This window comes from Schistocerca americana, chromosome 5 (assembly GCF_021461395.2).
Source record: "Schistocerca americana isolate TAMUIC-IGC-003095 chromosome 5, iqSchAmer2.1, whole genome shotgun sequence".
Taxonomy (NCBI): Eukaryota; Metazoa; Arthropoda; class Insecta; order Orthoptera; family Acrididae; genus Schistocerca; species Schistocerca americana.
Window position 1 is genome coordinate 566,803,162 of NC_060123.1, and position 18,880 is coordinate 566,822,041.

General features: G+C 38.7%; 1 protein-coding gene across 1 annotated transcript in view; it reads left to right on the plus strand.

Moving 5' to 3' along the window:
* LOC124615960 (cysteine protease ATG4B) overlaps positions 1–18,880 on the plus strand; it is an 82,948-nt gene that overhangs the window by 42,972 nt on the left and 21,096 nt on the right. The window contains exons 6-7 of the mRNA XM_047144163.1: positions 3,495–3,667; positions 9,440–9,518. Of these exons, the coding sequence (XP_047000119.1) occupies positions 3,495–3,667; positions 9,440–9,518 (252 nt within the window). The remainder of the gene's footprint in view (positions 1–3,494; positions 3,668–9,439; positions 9,519–18,880) is intronic.

Here is an 18,880-nt window from a genome sequence, read left to right on the forward strand (position 1 = left end):
ATCACCAGTAAAGCAGATGCCAGACTGAGATTCATTGGAAGAATCCTAAGGAAATGCAGTCCGAAAACAAAGGAAGTAGGTTACGGTACACTTGTTCGCCCACTGCTTGAATACCGCTCAACAGTGTGCGATCCGTACCAGATAGGGTTGGTAGAAGAGATAGAGAAGATCCAATGGAGAGCAGCGCCCTTCGTTACAGGATCATTTAGTAGTCGCGAAAGCATTACGGAGATGATAGATAAACTCCAGTGGAAGACTCTGCAAGAGAGACGGAGGTAGCTCGGTACGGGCTTTTGTGGAAGTTTAGAGAAGATACCTTCACCGAGGAGTCAAGCAGTATATTGCTCTCTCCTACGTAAATCTTGCAAAGAGACCGTGAGGATAAAATCTAAGAGAGATTAGTGCCCACACAGAGGGATACCGACAATCTTTCTTTCCACAAACAGTAAGAGACTGGAATAGAAGGGAGAACCGATAGAGGTACTCAAAGTACCCTCCACCACACACCATTAGGTGGCTTGCAGAGTATGGATGTAGATGTAGATGTAAATCACATGGGTCCAAGGAAGCGAGCAGTGATAATATTGGTTCCACTCCATTTTTACTGTCTGATGCAGCAACTGGTTATGAATATTTTTCAGTGTAAACAGTCTCAGTTGCAAAACTGTTTTTATTAATAATAATTTATTATTATTATTAATAATTATGTTTTTGCCCTTGTAAGGCACCATCAAATTATGTAACCATATAATAATACAAGCTTCATCCATCAATTGCCGCTGAAGAGCATTAACTGAATATGAAACTTATGGATATAATATACGGTCATCAAATATGGTCGTAGAGTAATGCAAGCTCAGCATGGTGGTGCTGAGACTGCTCAGCACCACCTTGCTGCTTACCACATGCAAGGTCCTTTACATATCTAATAAGACATTTGACAACTGTATGTTATGTCCAGACACTTCTTATTCTCAGTTAATGCCCTTCAGTGCCAATTGATGACTGAAGCTTATCTTATTGCACATTTACATAATTTGATGATGTCTTACATGGGCAAAATGCGTAATTGTAATTAATAAAAAGGTTTTGCAACTTAGACTGTTTTCATTCACAAAAGTGACCAGTAATGTTTAGGTACATTCATGTCCAAGGGTGCACAGGCTTAGGCCATAGAGATAATTTAACTCATTGAGGTAACAGTTGTTCTGGGTCTATGCGAAAGAAAAGTATGGGCTTGTCAGTGTCTTATACTTTGCCTAGCTGATGTACATGTTGCCAGACAAGGCTCTTCCTGCGGTTTTTGTGCAGCAAAATGAGGGTATATGACTGCTGGGCTTGGGAATGATCATCATTAAGGCTGAGTATCAATACCTTATGCACTAGAGTGAGCTTGCACCTTTACACATAGAATGTCTGCACCAAAGTTTTGCTTTATGTCTTGTGGTGCTCTTTTTGACCAACCTCTTTTTACAATTTATATATGTAGACTGAAGTGAGTAATGAAAATTTGTACCAAGGCCAGGATTTGAACCTGGATCTCCTGCTAAGTAGGCAGATGTGATAGTCACTATGCCACTCCGGCACAGTGACGTGCATAACTGCATGGACTACACTAGGACATCTCCCTCCTCAATTCCATGTTCCCAGTCGTGTCTCAACCCACGTGGTATTTCCCCTAAAGTCAAACAGTGTTGCAGAGGTTCTCCAACTGTATTGGAATAGTATCTCAGCATCAAATGAAATGGGGGAGCCTACCTGAAACCCAGGCCCAGTGCTTGAATCAAATGCAACTGTGTGGCTCCGGAGATCTTTTCAAGTCTCAGGCAGCTATGATGTATATATGCAGAATGAAGCGATGAAAGAAAATTTGTACCAAGCAGGAGACCCGGGTTTAAATCCCAGCCATTGTACAATATTTGTTATCCAGCATGTCCAGAGCAATTAAATAGACAGTATTTTGAATGAGGAAACCAAAATGAGATAAAGGTGTCTAGCCCAAAAATATTAGAAACTGATCGCTGTGTAGCAGTAAGGATGTTTGATGACAAAATTGAAATATCGACCTTAGCTGCATTCAGGCACTGAAGTGAATTCAGTGGTGACAAGTGAAAATTTTTGCCAGATTTGGACTCAAATCCAGAGCCCCATTTTACCCGAGTGGTTGCCATAACCTCTTCGCCTATCCGAGTACGCTTCTCATCCAACCCAATTGCCCAACTTGTCTCATACTACATATGTTGTGTCCCCTGTCCATTACACTCATTGCACACAGCCTCATGCTGAATCCCGCAAGAGGTCAGACGAAGATTACAAAAATGGCTCTGAGCACTATGGGACTTAACTTCTGAGGTCATCAGTCCCCTAGAACTTAGAACTACTTAAACCTAACTAACCTAAGGACATCACACACATCCATGCCTGAGGCAGGATTCGAACCTGCGACCGTAGCGGTCACGCAGTTCCAGACTGTAGCGCCTAGAACCGCTCGGCCACCCCGGCCAACCGAAGATTACATCTGCACTGAACGATCATTAATTGCACCGATGAGATGAATATATTTATATGTGTGGTGTCTGTTCTTTTGGACTTGGTCTTTCTTGTACAGTTGATCTTGGACATGTCCAAAAGAACAGGCAGCACGCGTATAAGGATGTTAATTATTTTTTAAATACTGATTTGTACATAGCTATTTTCATAAACATATTTTTAATGCCTATGCTCCAGACTGAACGCTGAAAGGCATAATCGGTCTTAAATGATGATGATGATGATGATATTTTTAATCACAATCGCCTGTTTGCTATAAGAAGCCAGTGTTGCACACAATATGACAGAAAATCCTAATTGATATCTTTCTGGGTGGATCAGCATAAAGACTACTCTTGTATCCACTTGGAAGGATATTGGATGATGGTTTATCATGAGAGTTTGAAAATTTTGCTGAGTTTACCTGCCACAATAATACAATGTTGCTAATGATTTTATGTTTGTCAAGACTGTAGAAATTTACAGGCCTGATTTAAGTTGCTGCTACAGCGTGCAGTAGTGATGTGGCCTATGCATGTGCCACTAATAATAAGAAGTAAAATGAAATGAATATTAATGTTGCTTGGTCAAATAAATACTTTGAACAAGAAGAAGTATTTGGAGGATCCATGGGAAGAATATTGTTGACTGGCCATTTTTTGTCCTTTCTGACAACAATGTTCTGGAATGATGCTAGTGGAGGGATATTGTGTGCTCTGCAGGACCAATGCTGGCAGGATTATGAGTATGAGGTTAGACTAATTACAGTGTGCGTAGAAGCATTCAAGCAACCATTCTTCCTGTGCTGTATATGTGTAGGGAGCAGGGGATACTTGTAATAACAACTTTTTTTCGTAATGTAGCATAAATTTGTCAGCAGCTCACATAGCATCTTAATTATCTGTGTGGACCTTCCTTTTGCTGTCAGTTCCTGATTTAATTTTTGTTTCATTTGTTTACCACAGGACGATTATGCTGCAATAAAGATCCAAGTGAAGAATTCATCAATGTACGACCCCGCAGTGGTAAAGGTGCTGGTTCATGCAGGTCATCATATGTGTGGAAACCTCTGCTGCTTGTTATCCCACTTAGACTGGGCTTAAGTGAAATAAACCCAGTATATGTCGAAAGCCTTAAAGTGAGTAATAGTTCCACTTGCAAATATGTTGTTTTAATGTTTTCCAAAAGAGAGCTCACTTTTAGTGTCATTTTCATTTCATTGAATGAATACTGTTTTCTGATAAATAATGAGGGAGAAGCTATCTACATTAAATTCAATTTTTGGAATGACAGTTTACCACTCAATTGCATATGTAAGCTGTGAGGTACAACAGTGAGGAGGATAATGTAGATCAGGTAAAGAACTGTTACTTTCACAGAAGTTTCTGCTATGGATTAAAATTATTGGAAAAAGAAGCTAATTTTAGTCTCACATAATTTAGATTGCTTTTACATTGTTAGAGATAATCTCTGTTGGAGTGAGAAACAGATGATGAAAATTATTTTTTACTCCACTTTTAACTGAATTGACTGATGTTTCATAACTTAAATCTTCTGCCAGTTGGCTGATAATCGTGGCAGTAGACCACAGTTTTCTGCTCATACCTTTGAACTTTCTTGTTACATCCCTTTTACAACTGATTATCAGTCTCAAAAACTCATATACACATACATAAATCAGAAGAGCACAGTAGTTTCCTGAAATAGATGTGGTACACTGTTCTTCATGCAGAGACATTGTCAAAAGGAAAAATGGCTTCCATGTACCTCAAGAAAGTGTGTTAAGATTTTTACCGCTCATAATGTAAAAAATGACATGGAGGGCAACAATTTTAGCTCTCTCTGACAGTCTGCTGATGATGCCATTACAAGTAGAGAGCACATTCTGTTAGAAATTGTTGCCAAAGGCAGAAAGAGTTGAAGTTCGTTAGTATCAGCACATAGCCAAAAACTGTTAACTGACCCTGTACTCATGAAATGTAATGTGCATGCAGAGGTGAAAAGACCCTGGCTGGAATCAGTCACAGTTGTCAAGTATGTAGGAGTATCTTTCTGGAACAATTTATGAGTGAATGATGAGTTAAATCTAACTGTGAGAAATACAGACAACTTGCTGAGTTTTATTGGAAAAATCCCAAGTACATGTGATCCACCCTCAAATGGCTCTTACAAAATTCTTGTTCTTTCAGGTCTTGAGTATTGTTCATTTGTTTGGAATATTTGCCAAAGCTGGGTTAATGATAGAGAGCGGGGGGTGGGGGGGGGGGCGGGCAGGACTTTCACCTTACCACAGGGAATGTTTACTTATCATGTGAATGTTATGGAAATGTTCAACTAGCTCTGACAGGGTATGCGACAAAAAAAGGTGCTCTGCATCCCACAGAGCCTCATTCTCAAAATTTCAAGAGACCATATTATAATATGAATCAAAAAATGTACAACTTCCTCCAACTTATATATCATGTAACGATCACTAGGATACAATTACAAAAATTTATGTCTATACAGAGAAGTACAGATAATTGTCCTTCCTGGATGCCATCTGGAAATTAAATTGGAAAAGGAGAAAATGATTCTGGTATACCATTTACCCAATATCCCACCTCATATAATGACTTGAAGAAGAAAAATGCATATATAGAAACATAACCAAAGTAACCAAAAGAGTATGTGTGTGTCACCTGAAAACAGAGAATGTGTTCTAATTGTATAATGATAATACTGGGAGAAAATAGTAACTAAGCAGGATTTGATCATTCAAAATTTCTAATACTAATTTTGTAAATAAAACTGCCTTTTCCTGCTGCCACTTAATTTATTTATCCTAGACACGTTTCGCCTTTTTCTGGTTCTAAGGCATCATCAGTGGGATATATAACTATATAGTACTGTTAATTTTAGATTATTAAACAGTTCATGTCACAATTTTTTATGTAAAATGTAATTACTTATGATTTGCTGATCTTCGTTTCCAATCATCTGATCTGGAGGTCGCACTACCACTTTATTACTGACATATAAGCACAACTTTGTGTTCTGACCTTCTTCACACTGTCCACCATGTTTCTCCTTTTTGTGGTGTACTATAGTTCTTTTGCCACTCAATATAACTATTTTGTTGGACACTGTTTTCCACAACATAAATATTGCAACTCTATTACGTGTTTCCTCTGCTTTGGAATATTTACCTACTTGTTGCCAAACTAACAAAGTATATGTTCAAGATTATGATATTTATATTTTGTGTGTGTATGAGAGAGAGAGGGGTGGCTTTTTTTTTTTTTGGGGGGGGGGGGGGGGGTTGGTGGATTGAATTGTATGATGTTGTACTAGCTGTTAGCGAGAGATGATCTGACTTTTTGTTTCAATATTCTGTGGAGGGGTTCATGGATAAATGAGTGTAAAGATGTTGGGTGGTATTGTTATTATATTGATCCTCTTTGGGAGCGTTATTCTATTATTTTATCTATTAGTGTAAATAATGAATTGCTTGGCATGTCTACTTAATCATTCAACAGGGTTTTCCTTTCTGCTTTGGTTTTCTATATATGGTAATTATCCTACAGGGTTAGGAGGTGTTTTTTTATTGTTGATTCTAATTACTTTCATATCACCTCCACTAGTGGTTGGTTTGAGGTCATGTTCTCACACAAATTCTACCCAAGATTAGTGAACCTTATTGACACACATTCAAACAGTAAAGGAAGACAGCTGCTGGAGAAAGGATTAAAATACAATGTAAAGATTTCTCAGAAAATCTAGTTATAGAAGCAGAAAGTGTTTTGACAAGGAAGATAGGAATGAAAATAGCAGTGTCAACATTGGACTAAATAGAGAACTAGTAAAAAAAGAAATCCAGAAAATAATAAGCAGTGTAAAAACACAACAACAAAAGTACAGAATCTACAACACTCAGAAAACTTAGGAGAAAACTTCAAAATGAAAATGTAATCATTGCAAAAACAGGAAAGGGGAACACAGTAGTACTGATAGACAAAGAACAATACATTGAAAAAATACAAGAATTCTTTTCACAAAATAACATTACAAAATTAAAATCAGACCCAGCAAACAGATTCCAGACAAAAGTAAAAAACACTCTGAAAAATACTGACATCGTACTGGATAACACAGAGAAAAGAAACTTGTTACAGATCAGTCCCACTGCAACTGTTCTCCAAAGCCAACCAAAAATTCACAACCTGAATGTTCCTGTGAGGCCATACTGGATTTCAGAAAATCCTCCACTTACAAGCTTGCGGGATACATGTTAAAATTACTGTCTGAAAATTTCAAAGTACAAGAAGACAGAACCATTAAAAACACTACACAACTAATACAACAAATAAAAAATATAAAAATCCCAGACACAGCAACACTCCTCTCATTTGATATAAAAAGCATGTATTCCAACATACCAGCACCAGAAACAATAGAAATCATAGATAAGAACCTGAAAACTTATAGTCAACTCCCCGATGAACAGATTAAGGAAATATGCACATTAATGAAGCTCATAATAGAACAAAAGTACTTCCAATTCAATAATTAATTTTATTTACAAGAAGATGGATTACCAATGGGGTCCCCAGTTTCAGGAGCCTTTGCAAATACTTTTGTAAACCACATTGAACAGATCATTTTCACAAAAATAGTAGCAAAGGAATACAACATATTACATTGGTTCAGTTATGTGGATGACATCCTTTGCTTAATAGATGAACCACTAACAAAAATTGAAAAACTGCATAATGACATCAACAAGATACATAAAAATATAAAATTCACAATTCAGAGAGAACAGAACAACCAAATTAACTTTCTGGATATAACAATCAAAAAACAAAACAATAAGCATTTGTTTGAAAGTTACCATAAACCCACAGCAACGGACATTATCATTCCCCAATCCTCAAACCATCCATACACAAAAGCAAGCAGCACTTCGACATATATTCCATAGACTCAACACAGTGCCACTCACCAAAGAAAGCTACCAAAAAGAGCTGGGCATAATAATGCAGACAGCACAAAATAATGGTTATTATAATAATATAGTCACAAAGCTAAACAACAAAATTAAAAGTAAAATAAAAGCACAAAGCACCAAACCATAGACAACACCGCAACAGAACCAAACACGGACACGCAGTCCCATAACAACAACACAAGATTATCAGTAAAAGATGAAAGAAAAACACAAGATGGTACACAGTGACATACAAACACAAACTCACCTATAAAATCACCAACATTTTCGAAAGATAGAGAATAAACATAGCATACACAACAGACAATTCTATACAAAAATACACCCCAAAATTGACAAGAAACAGAGACATATACCAGAAGGCAGGTATATATCAACTACAGTGTATCACTTGTGAAGACAGACACATAAGACAAACAGATAGAACATTTGATGTCATATATAAAGAACACATGAGAGCCTGGAAATATGGGACAAACCACTCTACATTTGCAGAGCACCTAAGAGAACATGACCACAAACCAACCGCTAAGATGACAGGAAAATAATAAGAATCAACAATAAAAAAACACCTCCTAACCCTGCAAGAAAATTACGACATACAGAAAACCAAAACAAAGGAAAACCCTGTTGAATGATCAAGTACACATGCCAAGCAATTCATTATTTACACTAATAGATAAAACAATAGAATAACACTCCCAAAGAGGATCAATATAATAATACTATCCAATATAATAATAATAATAATAATAATAATACCACCCAACATCTTTACACTCATTTACCCATGAACCCCTCCACAGAATACTGGAACAAAAAGTCAAATCAGCTGTCACCAAGGCTTTCAACCACTCGCTAACAGCTAGTACAACATCCAAACAAATCTTCATATCTCTCTCTCTCTCTCTCTCTCTCTCTCCCTCCCCCTCCCCCTCCCCCTCCCCCTCCCCTATCCCCCCCCCCTCTCCCTCATACACACACAGGGTATAAATATCACGAATAGAAGTTAGTCTTGAATGTATACTTCATTAGGTTGGCAACAAGTAGTCAAACATGCCAAGGCGGAGGAAACACGTAATGGAGTTGCAATATTTATGTTCTGAAAAGTAGTGAACAACGAAATAGTTATACTGAGTGGCAAAAGAACAATAGTAGGCCAGAAAAAGAAGGAGAAACGTGGTGAACAGTGTGAAGAAGGTCAGTACACAAAGTTGTGCTTATATGTCAGTAATAAAGTGGTAGTGCAATCACCAGACCAGATAAGAGGAAACGAAGATCAGCAAATCGTAAGTAATTACTTTTTCACATAAAAAATTGTGACATGAACTGTTTAATAATCTAAAACTAACAATACTGTATCGTTAATAGATCCCACTGATGATGCCTTAGAACCAGAAAAAGGCGAAACACGTCTGGGATAAATAAATTAATCGGCAGCAGGAAAAGGCAGTTTTATTTACAAAACAAATATTTCTATTCTTGCTGCATAGGATGGCCCTGCAAACAAACTTGTCCAAAATTTCTGTTTGACAGACTGAATCATTTGTTCATAGTGAGCCACAGAAACATTATAGTTGTAGCAGTGTTATTGTTTGTTATGTTTGAAGCCATGGTCAATGTTTTTCAAGCAAAATTTTCTATAGAAATTGAGATCATCTTGGCAAATTTCTTCTAGATTTATTTTTCATCACCAAAATTTGTGTTTACAATTATTTATAAAAATGCACCTTTGAAGATGGTGAACTCTCTCTTCTTTAGTCTAATACTTTCTTTAGTTGAGAACTCACATGTAAACAGTTAATGGCACTTTTTAAAAAAATTGCAAATATTATGTTTTGAAATAATCAGTTGTAGTGAGACATAGTTTCGTATCTCTGGAGACATTAATCTGAGTTGCAATTTATTTTCATTTCATAGCTCTGTTTTACCTTCAGCCAGACGTTGGGTGTGATTGGTGGGAAACCAAATCATGCATTGTACTTCATAGGCTTTGTTGGTAAGTTTGCTAAGTGTTTCTATTACTTATAAGGTACAGCCCTTTAAATACACCTTAAGTGTTCATAGTTCATTAATTTAATCCACACATTTCCCCATTCATTACATAGTTAATAAAATACCATTGTAATAAATGTACAGTGGAATGTCGCATAGCGAGAGTAATTCATTCCAAACTCTTATTCATAGTGCAGAACACTCGTTGAGCGAAACCATTTGCCCCATATAAATGAATGTAGTATATGCTAATGCATTCAATGCAGAAAAAGTACTAAACGTTTTATCTTATTCATTCCATTTATTCAAAGAAAATTATACATGCAGTATTATGTATAGTGTTATTCACAATATAATTATTTCAATATCATTGTTATCCACTTGTAGTTCAGTGCTCTTGGCCAAAGACACAATCTTGTTGACTACAGGCTCCACAGGTACTGCCTCAAATGCCTCTGTGTCATTCAACAATGCACTCCAGCCAAAATTTCTTCCAAGCAGAAGTGAGAGTTTTCTTCATAACCCCTTACCACACATTTTCGATCATCTTGACGAAGGCTATGATGTTGAAGTGATATTTTCAAAACTCCCCAATAGTGACATTGGTAGCTTCAGTCAACTCAAAGCAATGCTCAAGAGTGCTTTAGTGTAGAAATAATCTGCTGGTCCACAGGCTGGAGTAACGGAGTGGTGTTGGGAGGCATAAATTGGATCTTGATGAGTTGAAATTCCTCAAGGAGATGGTCTTGTAGGTTTGAAGAATGAGCGTTTTCCATACCAAGCAAGATATGGAGTGGCAGATTCATCTCAAGCAAATATCTTTACACCGAAGGACCAAGCACTTCATTGATGCAATCACAAAAAAGATCATGTGTCACCCAAGCCTTGTTGTTGGAGCCCCGCATCACAAGGCTCATGAAGTTCCTGAATGGTAAACAAGCAGCAGTTTGATTTTCAAATCACCGCATGCATTGGCACAGGATAGCAGTGTGATATGGTCTTTCATTGGCTTGTGACTGGGCAATGCATTCTCCTCTGCTGTTATAAAGGTACACTTTGGCATCTTTTTCTGGAATAGTCCTGTCTCATCACAATTAAAACCCTGTTGCAGTAGGCAACCCTCAGAATCTACGAGCCTCTTGAGGTTGCAGATGAAGTTCTCTGCTGCCTTTTTGTTGGAGCTGGCTGCTTTGCCATGCCTCGTAACACTATGGATGCCAGTTCTTTCCTTAAACTTCTCAAGCCACCCGTGGCTTCCCTGAAACACTTCTTCAGCTGCTGATGATCATGGCATTGTCTTAACAGGGGTGGTGGAAATCATTCTTGTCTTCTCACAAATGATGTTCTCATTAATAGTCTTGCCATACAATTGCTTTTCATTTATCCATATAAGGAGCAACCTTTCGACATCGTACAGGATATGAAACCGTTGTTTAGACACTCATGTAACTCCCTTTGAAGCATCTATCTCCTTTATCTTGTCCTTGTTCCGGAGGATAGTGCAAATAGTTGATGATGTAGACAGATTCTATGTGTGTGCTAAATCAGCAACGCTCACACCACGTTTGCATTTTTCAGTGGACAATGAAAGATGTTCATTTTGTTTCCCCCTGCCATGCGCGAACAGCTGGTGACATCACAATAATCGCCATCACTCGTTATGTGAAACATCGCGTTTTTTTTTTTTTTCATTATGCGAATTGTGCTTTGCGGGAGGTGCTTGTTAAGCAAGGTTCCTCTGTATTTGTAAATGCTCTTGGTTTAATTTCATAGGAGTCACTGCTGTAGGTGATTTATTCATATCACCTCATGTTTTCCACAACATGCTTTTACTAATGAACACAAATGTAACAAATGCTGTTCAGTTTTGTTTACTTTTTAGAAATTGTAACTGAAATAAGGATATTTTAAAGCAAAATTCTTAAAAAGCTTTTAAGTGACTGTAAAAATTGCATTGCCCAGTAATATCTGAGCACAACAATGAAGTGCTTTGAACAGATATACTAGGATTTGGAATTTTCTAGCACAACACAAAAATCTCGCATTGGAAAAATCGGAACTTCTTAAAACTGCTATACATGGCAAAAAGGAAGAAAGAAAGAGATAAATTATGCTTAATGGTGTAGCAGTGACTGGATAGCATTTTGTATCTCCTCTAGAACCCGGTTCAGTGCAAGCCAGGGTTTTCTAGAAGAAACTGTTGATGGCATCTTGTTTACCCGCTGCTGCATATGCAAGTTCCTTACACAAAATGTTGGGTAAATGTGAAAGTTAAAGATAGAGCATTCTCATGTTTGCATAAGATTCTTAGAGGGTCAGACAAGATTGTGCTGGACACTGCCATGCTTGAATAATACTCTGACAACACTTCAGGAAGAATACGGCCTCTGTCAGTATAAGGCATTTGATATTGATAGACTGTACTCTGTATATACTGTTTGTAGATAGTCAGACAAGATTGTGCTGGACACTGCCGTGCTAGAACATTACCGTGACAGCACTTCAGGAAGAGTACTGCCTCTGTCGGTACAAGGTATTTGACATTGATAGGCTGTACAATCTATATGTACCATGTGTAATCATAAAGAGTATACAGTCTGCGTCAGATCATGACATTAATGTTGTTTAATATTAATGAATTTTTCTAGACATCCTGCACCATTAAGTAATTGAACCCATATTTCACCATCTCTTCAGTCATTACAAGTGACAACCAGTTGTAATCAGCTTGCAGTTATGAATCTTTGTAGTGATGCTACTGATGGAGGTGCCAAGATCCAGGATAAATAATTATTATGAAAGAAAACAACAAATGGTTCTTGATGAAGTCATTGAGCAACATGATGGCGTCTCCTATATACTTGATAGACTTGAATAGTTGAATATAGATACCTTGAATAGTACAAAGGTTGCTACCATGAAACTATATGAACAGAACGATGTCTCTCTGAGAAAAATCTGCATCTGACATCTGATCTCCAAATTTCTGTGTCTGACATCTAATCTACAATTTTTTGTATATAGCATTTAATCTCGTAATTTCATATCCACAATCTTGCTTCTCCATTGTTTAGCAGTTTGCACTCCATGCCTCTAATCATAGATATTTTGGATGCTAAATCTAATACAGGCATGAATAATGCACTATTTTCTTCTTCCACGTAAATCACAGATAATGAGTTTATCCTCGAAGGCTTAGCTGAATTGCTTTCACCAAATGAAATGTACAAGCATTAGAAAAAGATCTTTAATTTAAATCACGGTCCTGTGATCCTGATTTAGATTGAATGTTACTTATTTTCTGTATTTCCAGCATTTGCTCAAATGGCTGGTTGAACAAGGGAATGGACATTGCCTTACTGCTCCACATTGTCATCTTCAGTGACGTTGTTAGTGTAACTGTATTAAACTTGAAACAAACCAAAGAAACTGAAAACTGTTTGCCAAATGAACAATGTATATTCTTTTTTACTTAGGTCACTCATTATTCTAGTATAAATAACATTTAGTTTATTCAGTAATTCTTGATTGAAGTGCTATAGATTACTTTTTTGTAATGTAATTAGTTTTATAGGAAATAATTATCAGCAAGATTTCCTTAGAAATCCAGGAAATCCACAGTAAATGTCTTCCTTGTTGATTCTCCTTATCAGCTGAGAGGTGGCGTTGATAAATTTTACTAACATTTAGATTTCTGCATAAAATCTCGATATCCCTTAGTAAATAGTTCAGCATTTATTTTGCTTACAGGTCTCATACTGACTAATTGTTCATGTGCTTGGAGGATAATGCTTGTAGAGCCTGTAGCATTTTGCAAAGGTATGCATGCTGCCTGTGTTATTCTAAACACTGAGACCATATGGAATACTGCCAGTCCTTGTTGGAAATGAGTTGGTAAGCTGAATCCCAAGATGAGAGTTGGTCACTGCCACCATTTCTCTATAACCATAAATTCTGAACATGCTTGTGTAACTCCCATTGAACATGATGGTGAACTGTTGTATGGCTCAGGGAGGGCGAATGGTTGAGGCTTTTTCCTTGCAATGTCCCAGATCCTTCATTACTGCTACACCTCAAGGCAGCAGTCTGAAGATAGCTGGACGGGGCCAAAAGTGCCTTCAGTTGTTTGCGAACTGTGGTCAGCTCCTCCTCCATCCATACTCAGCATGCACTCATCATATCCATCCTAGTACTACTAACTTAAGAGTTAACTGTAAAAGCATAAATAGAAAGCTAAATATGTAACTTTCTAACTTGCTACCCTCCCGATGTGTTCCAACAGAGGCTGGCACCTTACAGAGCTGTGTAGCTGGTCATTCAAAAGAAATGACCACTGTGCTATAGACTGTGCAACTCTACCCGTTACTGTTGGTGAAACACCTCTTAAGTATAAGAAACAAACATGGAATTTCAGAATTATACTATGGAGGAAAAAAAAAACACACACAGAAACAGCTAAATACTTAATTTCTTGCTCTGTTTTCATGTTACATGTGGCAGCTGGAAACAAGTGTGATGTGGCCATCCTGATTTAGGTTTTCTGTGATTTCCCTAAATCGCTCCAGGCGAATGCCAGGATGGTTCCTTCCAAAGATCATGGCCACTTCCTTCCCCGTCCTTCCCTGATCCGATGAGACTGATGACCTCACTGTCTGGTCTCCTTCCCCAAACAACCCAACCCAACCCAACAACTAGGATGAAACGAAAAGTAGCGGGCTGTTCAAAACAAAAAAATGGCAACTGTGCTACAGATTTAAATATGTCTGCTTGTGTCTGTATATGTGTGGATGGATATGTGTGTGTGTGTGCGAGTCTATACCCGTCCTTTTTTCCCCCTAAGGTAAGTCTTTCCGCTCCCGGGATTGGAATGACTCCTTACCCTCTCCCTTAAAACCCACTTCCTTTCGTCTTTCCCTCTCCTTCCCTCTTTCCTGATGAGGCAACAGTTTGTTGCGAAAGCTTTAATTTTGTGTGTATGTATGTGTCTGTTTGTGTTTCTATCGACCTGCCAGCGCTTTCGTATGGTAAATACATAATTTGCTATTCTGCTGGCATGTCACAGGCAGCAGTTGAGATATGTAGCCAGGGTCAACACATCCTCAGATGGTGTTGTTGAAAGGCCATATGGTGTTGCTGAAAAAATTTTCCTCACCTGTGATTGGAATATCCTGACTAACTGCTCTGCCTTTGAACTTGATGGCAGTTCAAAGAGGGCAGCAGTTCCATTCCTTCTACCATTACTATATAAAGCAAATTAGGTGAACTATGGGACATTACCTAACAGCAGGGTCTGTGGCACACCTTACGTCACAAATATGGTCACTAAGGTTTGGATCATAATGGCTATTGATTGTACCTGGGTCACACATGGGAAATTTAAGATGCGAAAGTGCATACACTATTAAATGCCATGTGGTACCCTTGGACAGTCCAGCAAAGTCCGTTTACATGTTCTCTCTCTCTCTCTCTCTCTCTCTCTCTCTCTCTCTCTCTCTCTTTATGGCTTGCATTTTCCCATATGCCTGACACTTATGTTCTATCTCAGTGAGTCTGATGCAGCATGTGGAGTGTCTGGACTGGAGTACAGTGGCAGTGATGATCTGGCATTCCAACTCGAAGTTGGCCAGCAGCAAGACATCGTCTGAAGCATTGAGGTGATATTGGAGTGAAAAATACATCTTGAAAGCTGGGTCTGTGTCCTTGAGTAAGCACTCTGGCCACCCATGGTGAACCAACGACCAAACCCTCCAGAGTAGCTGATCCTAAGCTGCAGGCTGTGCTACTTCACGGGCAGTAATAGGGAATGACCGCAGTGTCTGGCACATATTGTCAGAGTCCTTATCCAGGCCCACAGGCATGCGAGACTGAGTATGAGCATTTGGGTGCAGTGTAGTTTTGCCCTAATGCCCACCATTGCAGCGGCTGTGCCATTTTCTCCAGCACATTCGATCACAGGCTAAACAATATCAGTGTCTTATGGTCAGGTATCAGGTGGAATTTTGTACTGTGCAGGAAAATAAGAACCTTTTTAACACTGCCGATTATTGCAAGGGTATTGTTTTCCCAACTGTGACTAATTTAACTGTGCTGCTGATAGCATTTTGGAAACAAGAGCAAATGCTTGCTCACTGCCCTCAGCATTTGTATGTCTGGCACCTATCTCGGGCTTAAAAGTAGAGGTAGTGGATTTCAGGCAATTTGTTAACTGAAGAAATGTTTTCTGGCACACTTCTGACCATAGAAACTTGGCCCCTTTTTTTGCAAAGCGGGTTTAATGGGTGCACTATTTGGGTTGCCTTCAGAATGAACTTGGCATTAGAGTTAATTTTATCCATGAAAGACTGAAGCTCCTTGGGGCAGAAACGTTAAGCATTGCATTGGCGTGCTAGCTTGTGGGTTTCAGTTGTGCTTAAAATGTGGCCATAGGTACTTAATGCTTGGTTGGAAGAAACTGCATTTTACAGCCAACAGTGTAGGCTACATGATTTCAGTCTTTCGAATAGGGTTTGTAGATTTACTAGGTATTGTTCCCATGTTGCTTTTGTTTAATAATGCCGTCCAGGCGGTTTGCACACTGAGAAATGCCTAGGATGAGCTGCTCTAAATATCAATGAAATATACTGAGGGTACCAGCCACACCAAATGGAATCCTATTGTACTGATATAACCTAAAAGGGATGTTAAACATCAGTGCCTCCCTTGTGTCTGTTCCCACTGACAACTGTAAATAGGTGTCCGCAAAGTCAGTTTTAGAGAAGAATTTGATTCCCCACTTACGTCACAAGAGTTCTTGTAGATGGGCTACAAATCAGTATTGTATTTGATGTTTTTAGTTCCCTTAAAATCACCATAAGTATGTATAGAACAATTTGGTTTCTTAATGACAACTATTGGGGTTGTCCATCAACTAGCAGAAATGGGTGAGATGAGCTCAGGGTCTTCCAAACATCATGCTCCTTTTTAACTACATGATGTATTGCAAACAGTATTGGGTGGGCATGACAAAAACAGTGTTTTGCCACTCTCGCTGAAGAGGATATGTATGCTACAAAATCCTTACTGCAGCCAAGTGGTACCACAAACTTCCTTTGACCATTCCTCCTTGGACATCCTGTATTTTGCTGCTGATGACAGCTGGCCTGTTAGTGGAATATTTTGATAGCTATAATTTACTACTCACCTCGGTGGCATGTGTAGTGGTCTTGAGCACAGATTTCGATATGTCTCCAAGTTGAATAGGAATATGGCAACACATGCATTGACCTAAAGCTCCGTCTCGGTGTTGTTGATGACTAAGGTGATCATCACCATGGCTGTCATGGATACTGGTGTGTTAGCACTGATATGGGCACTGGCCAACTGTGAGTGAGCTGCTTGATAGTCCATACAGATGCTTAGCTACATCCCTTTTTTTTTCTGGCAGGCATGACACAATGTGTCATGCATGATACAGGCATTGGGCTTAGTGTGCCTGCAATGGCACTCAAGGCATTGAACTTACTGTGCCTCCAACGGCACTCTGGACATGATTTCTGGGGCACTAAGCCATTGGATTTGTTGACAGAAACAATGTGTAGGGGCAGCTTCTCCAATGCCGTACAGGCTGGGTGAGATTGATGTGTCAACCTCACTGTCTTGCGTGTCTGTTAGCAATGGGTGCACTCTTTTGTAACTACTGATCTAATTGCTTTATTGCCTGTTATTGCTGTTCTGGCAAGTGGTGGTGAAAAGTTGTTAGGTACATGCCAATTACAGTATTGATTTAACTGTCATTTGTGCTACTTCTAGCTCATCTTCAAATGCTTTCTGTGCCACATATGCTATTCCCAATGCCTGATAAATTTTTATGAATATGTTACGGCTTGAGTCTGATGATCCCAATGCCTTAGTTCTAATCTCCGTGTCAGGAGCCAGTCTGAAGAGTAAGTCTCTGATCAGTGAGTCTGCAGATGATGCTGTACAAGATTTGCATGAAATCTCACCTTTTTACACAACACACAGTTCTTTAAGTGGAAGACTACTGGGTTCAACCAGCAGTTGCAGCTTGTGTACTACATGATATAACCTACTGCTTGTGGACAATAATAAGGCACTTTGACACTCAGAATCTGAAATATTACTTGCCATACAACGGAGAAGGGAACAATGCAGATAGATTTCCCAGGTTACATTTGTGTCCTCAAAGCATAAAAGCACTAGAGATGCCGAGAGCGGTGTTGTCTTCTGTTTGATAAGCTGTTGTAGCAATTCACTGTGCTGCTGGTGGTGTTGGTGTTACTGTCATTGTAGTTGTTGCTTTTTATGTTACTGTTGCAATTGCTGCTGGTTTCAAAAGTCTGTAAATTGTTGATCCAATATTTTTATGTACCCATTATATTGTGAGTAAGGACCTCATTATTTTTAATAGAACATAAAAACAGACACTTAAAAATTCGGATTTCTGAGCATGGTCAGCGGAGCTTCAAACACTGAGTGTGTGAACATCGGACTCACAGGCCAACTGTGTCTCTGAGTTACCAGTACACTGTATGGAGAACCTGTAAGCAAAGCCAGAATTGTTGTATGCCAGGTACAGAGCTCGAAGAGTAAACAACAAGAAAAACTAAGTGAATAGCCAAGTACATGAAACAGTGCTGATATGACACATAACGATTAGCTTAACACCGAGCATACTGACTTTAGTGCAGTGTGCAACCTACTTTATACCATGGTCTCTGGCAGAGAGCGTCATCAAAGCAGCCACTTCTTGGTCTTCCTTGCTGTACAGGCATCAACCCTAGATCACTGCAGCTCACAGACATTATCAGCATCGACTGTGTTGCACCATGGCATTGCAAACCAATGTTCACATAATTTTACTGAAGCTAATATTAAAACTTCCCAAAATTACATATGGTTCCTGAAGAGAAGTAGCAGTCTGTATGACTGACTGATCAGGCCTTTTAACATGGCCATGCTATGTTAGTGTAGTGACACAATTGAAAGCAAGGGGAAACTGCAACTGTTGTATTCTTCAAGAGCAAATACTTCTACTGCGTGGTTTAATGATAATGACATCCTCTTAGATAAAATATTCCAGAGGTAAAATAGTCATATCTTGAGCCAGGAACTCTTTAGGGGTGTATCATCGTGAGGGTAAAATGTATCTGGTGTTCTGCGAGTTAGTGGATGGAACGTTAGATCCCTTATTTTTCCTGATGGGTTCAAAAATTTTAATAATCTCATGACCCTGAACTTCACATGGAATGATGAGTTTTGTGAACAGGTGGCTTGCACGGCTATGGGGACCCTGTTAAGCCCAGTGATAGTAAATTTCTTTGTGGGAAAACAAAGAACAAGCATTAGTACCTAACAACAAAAAACTGA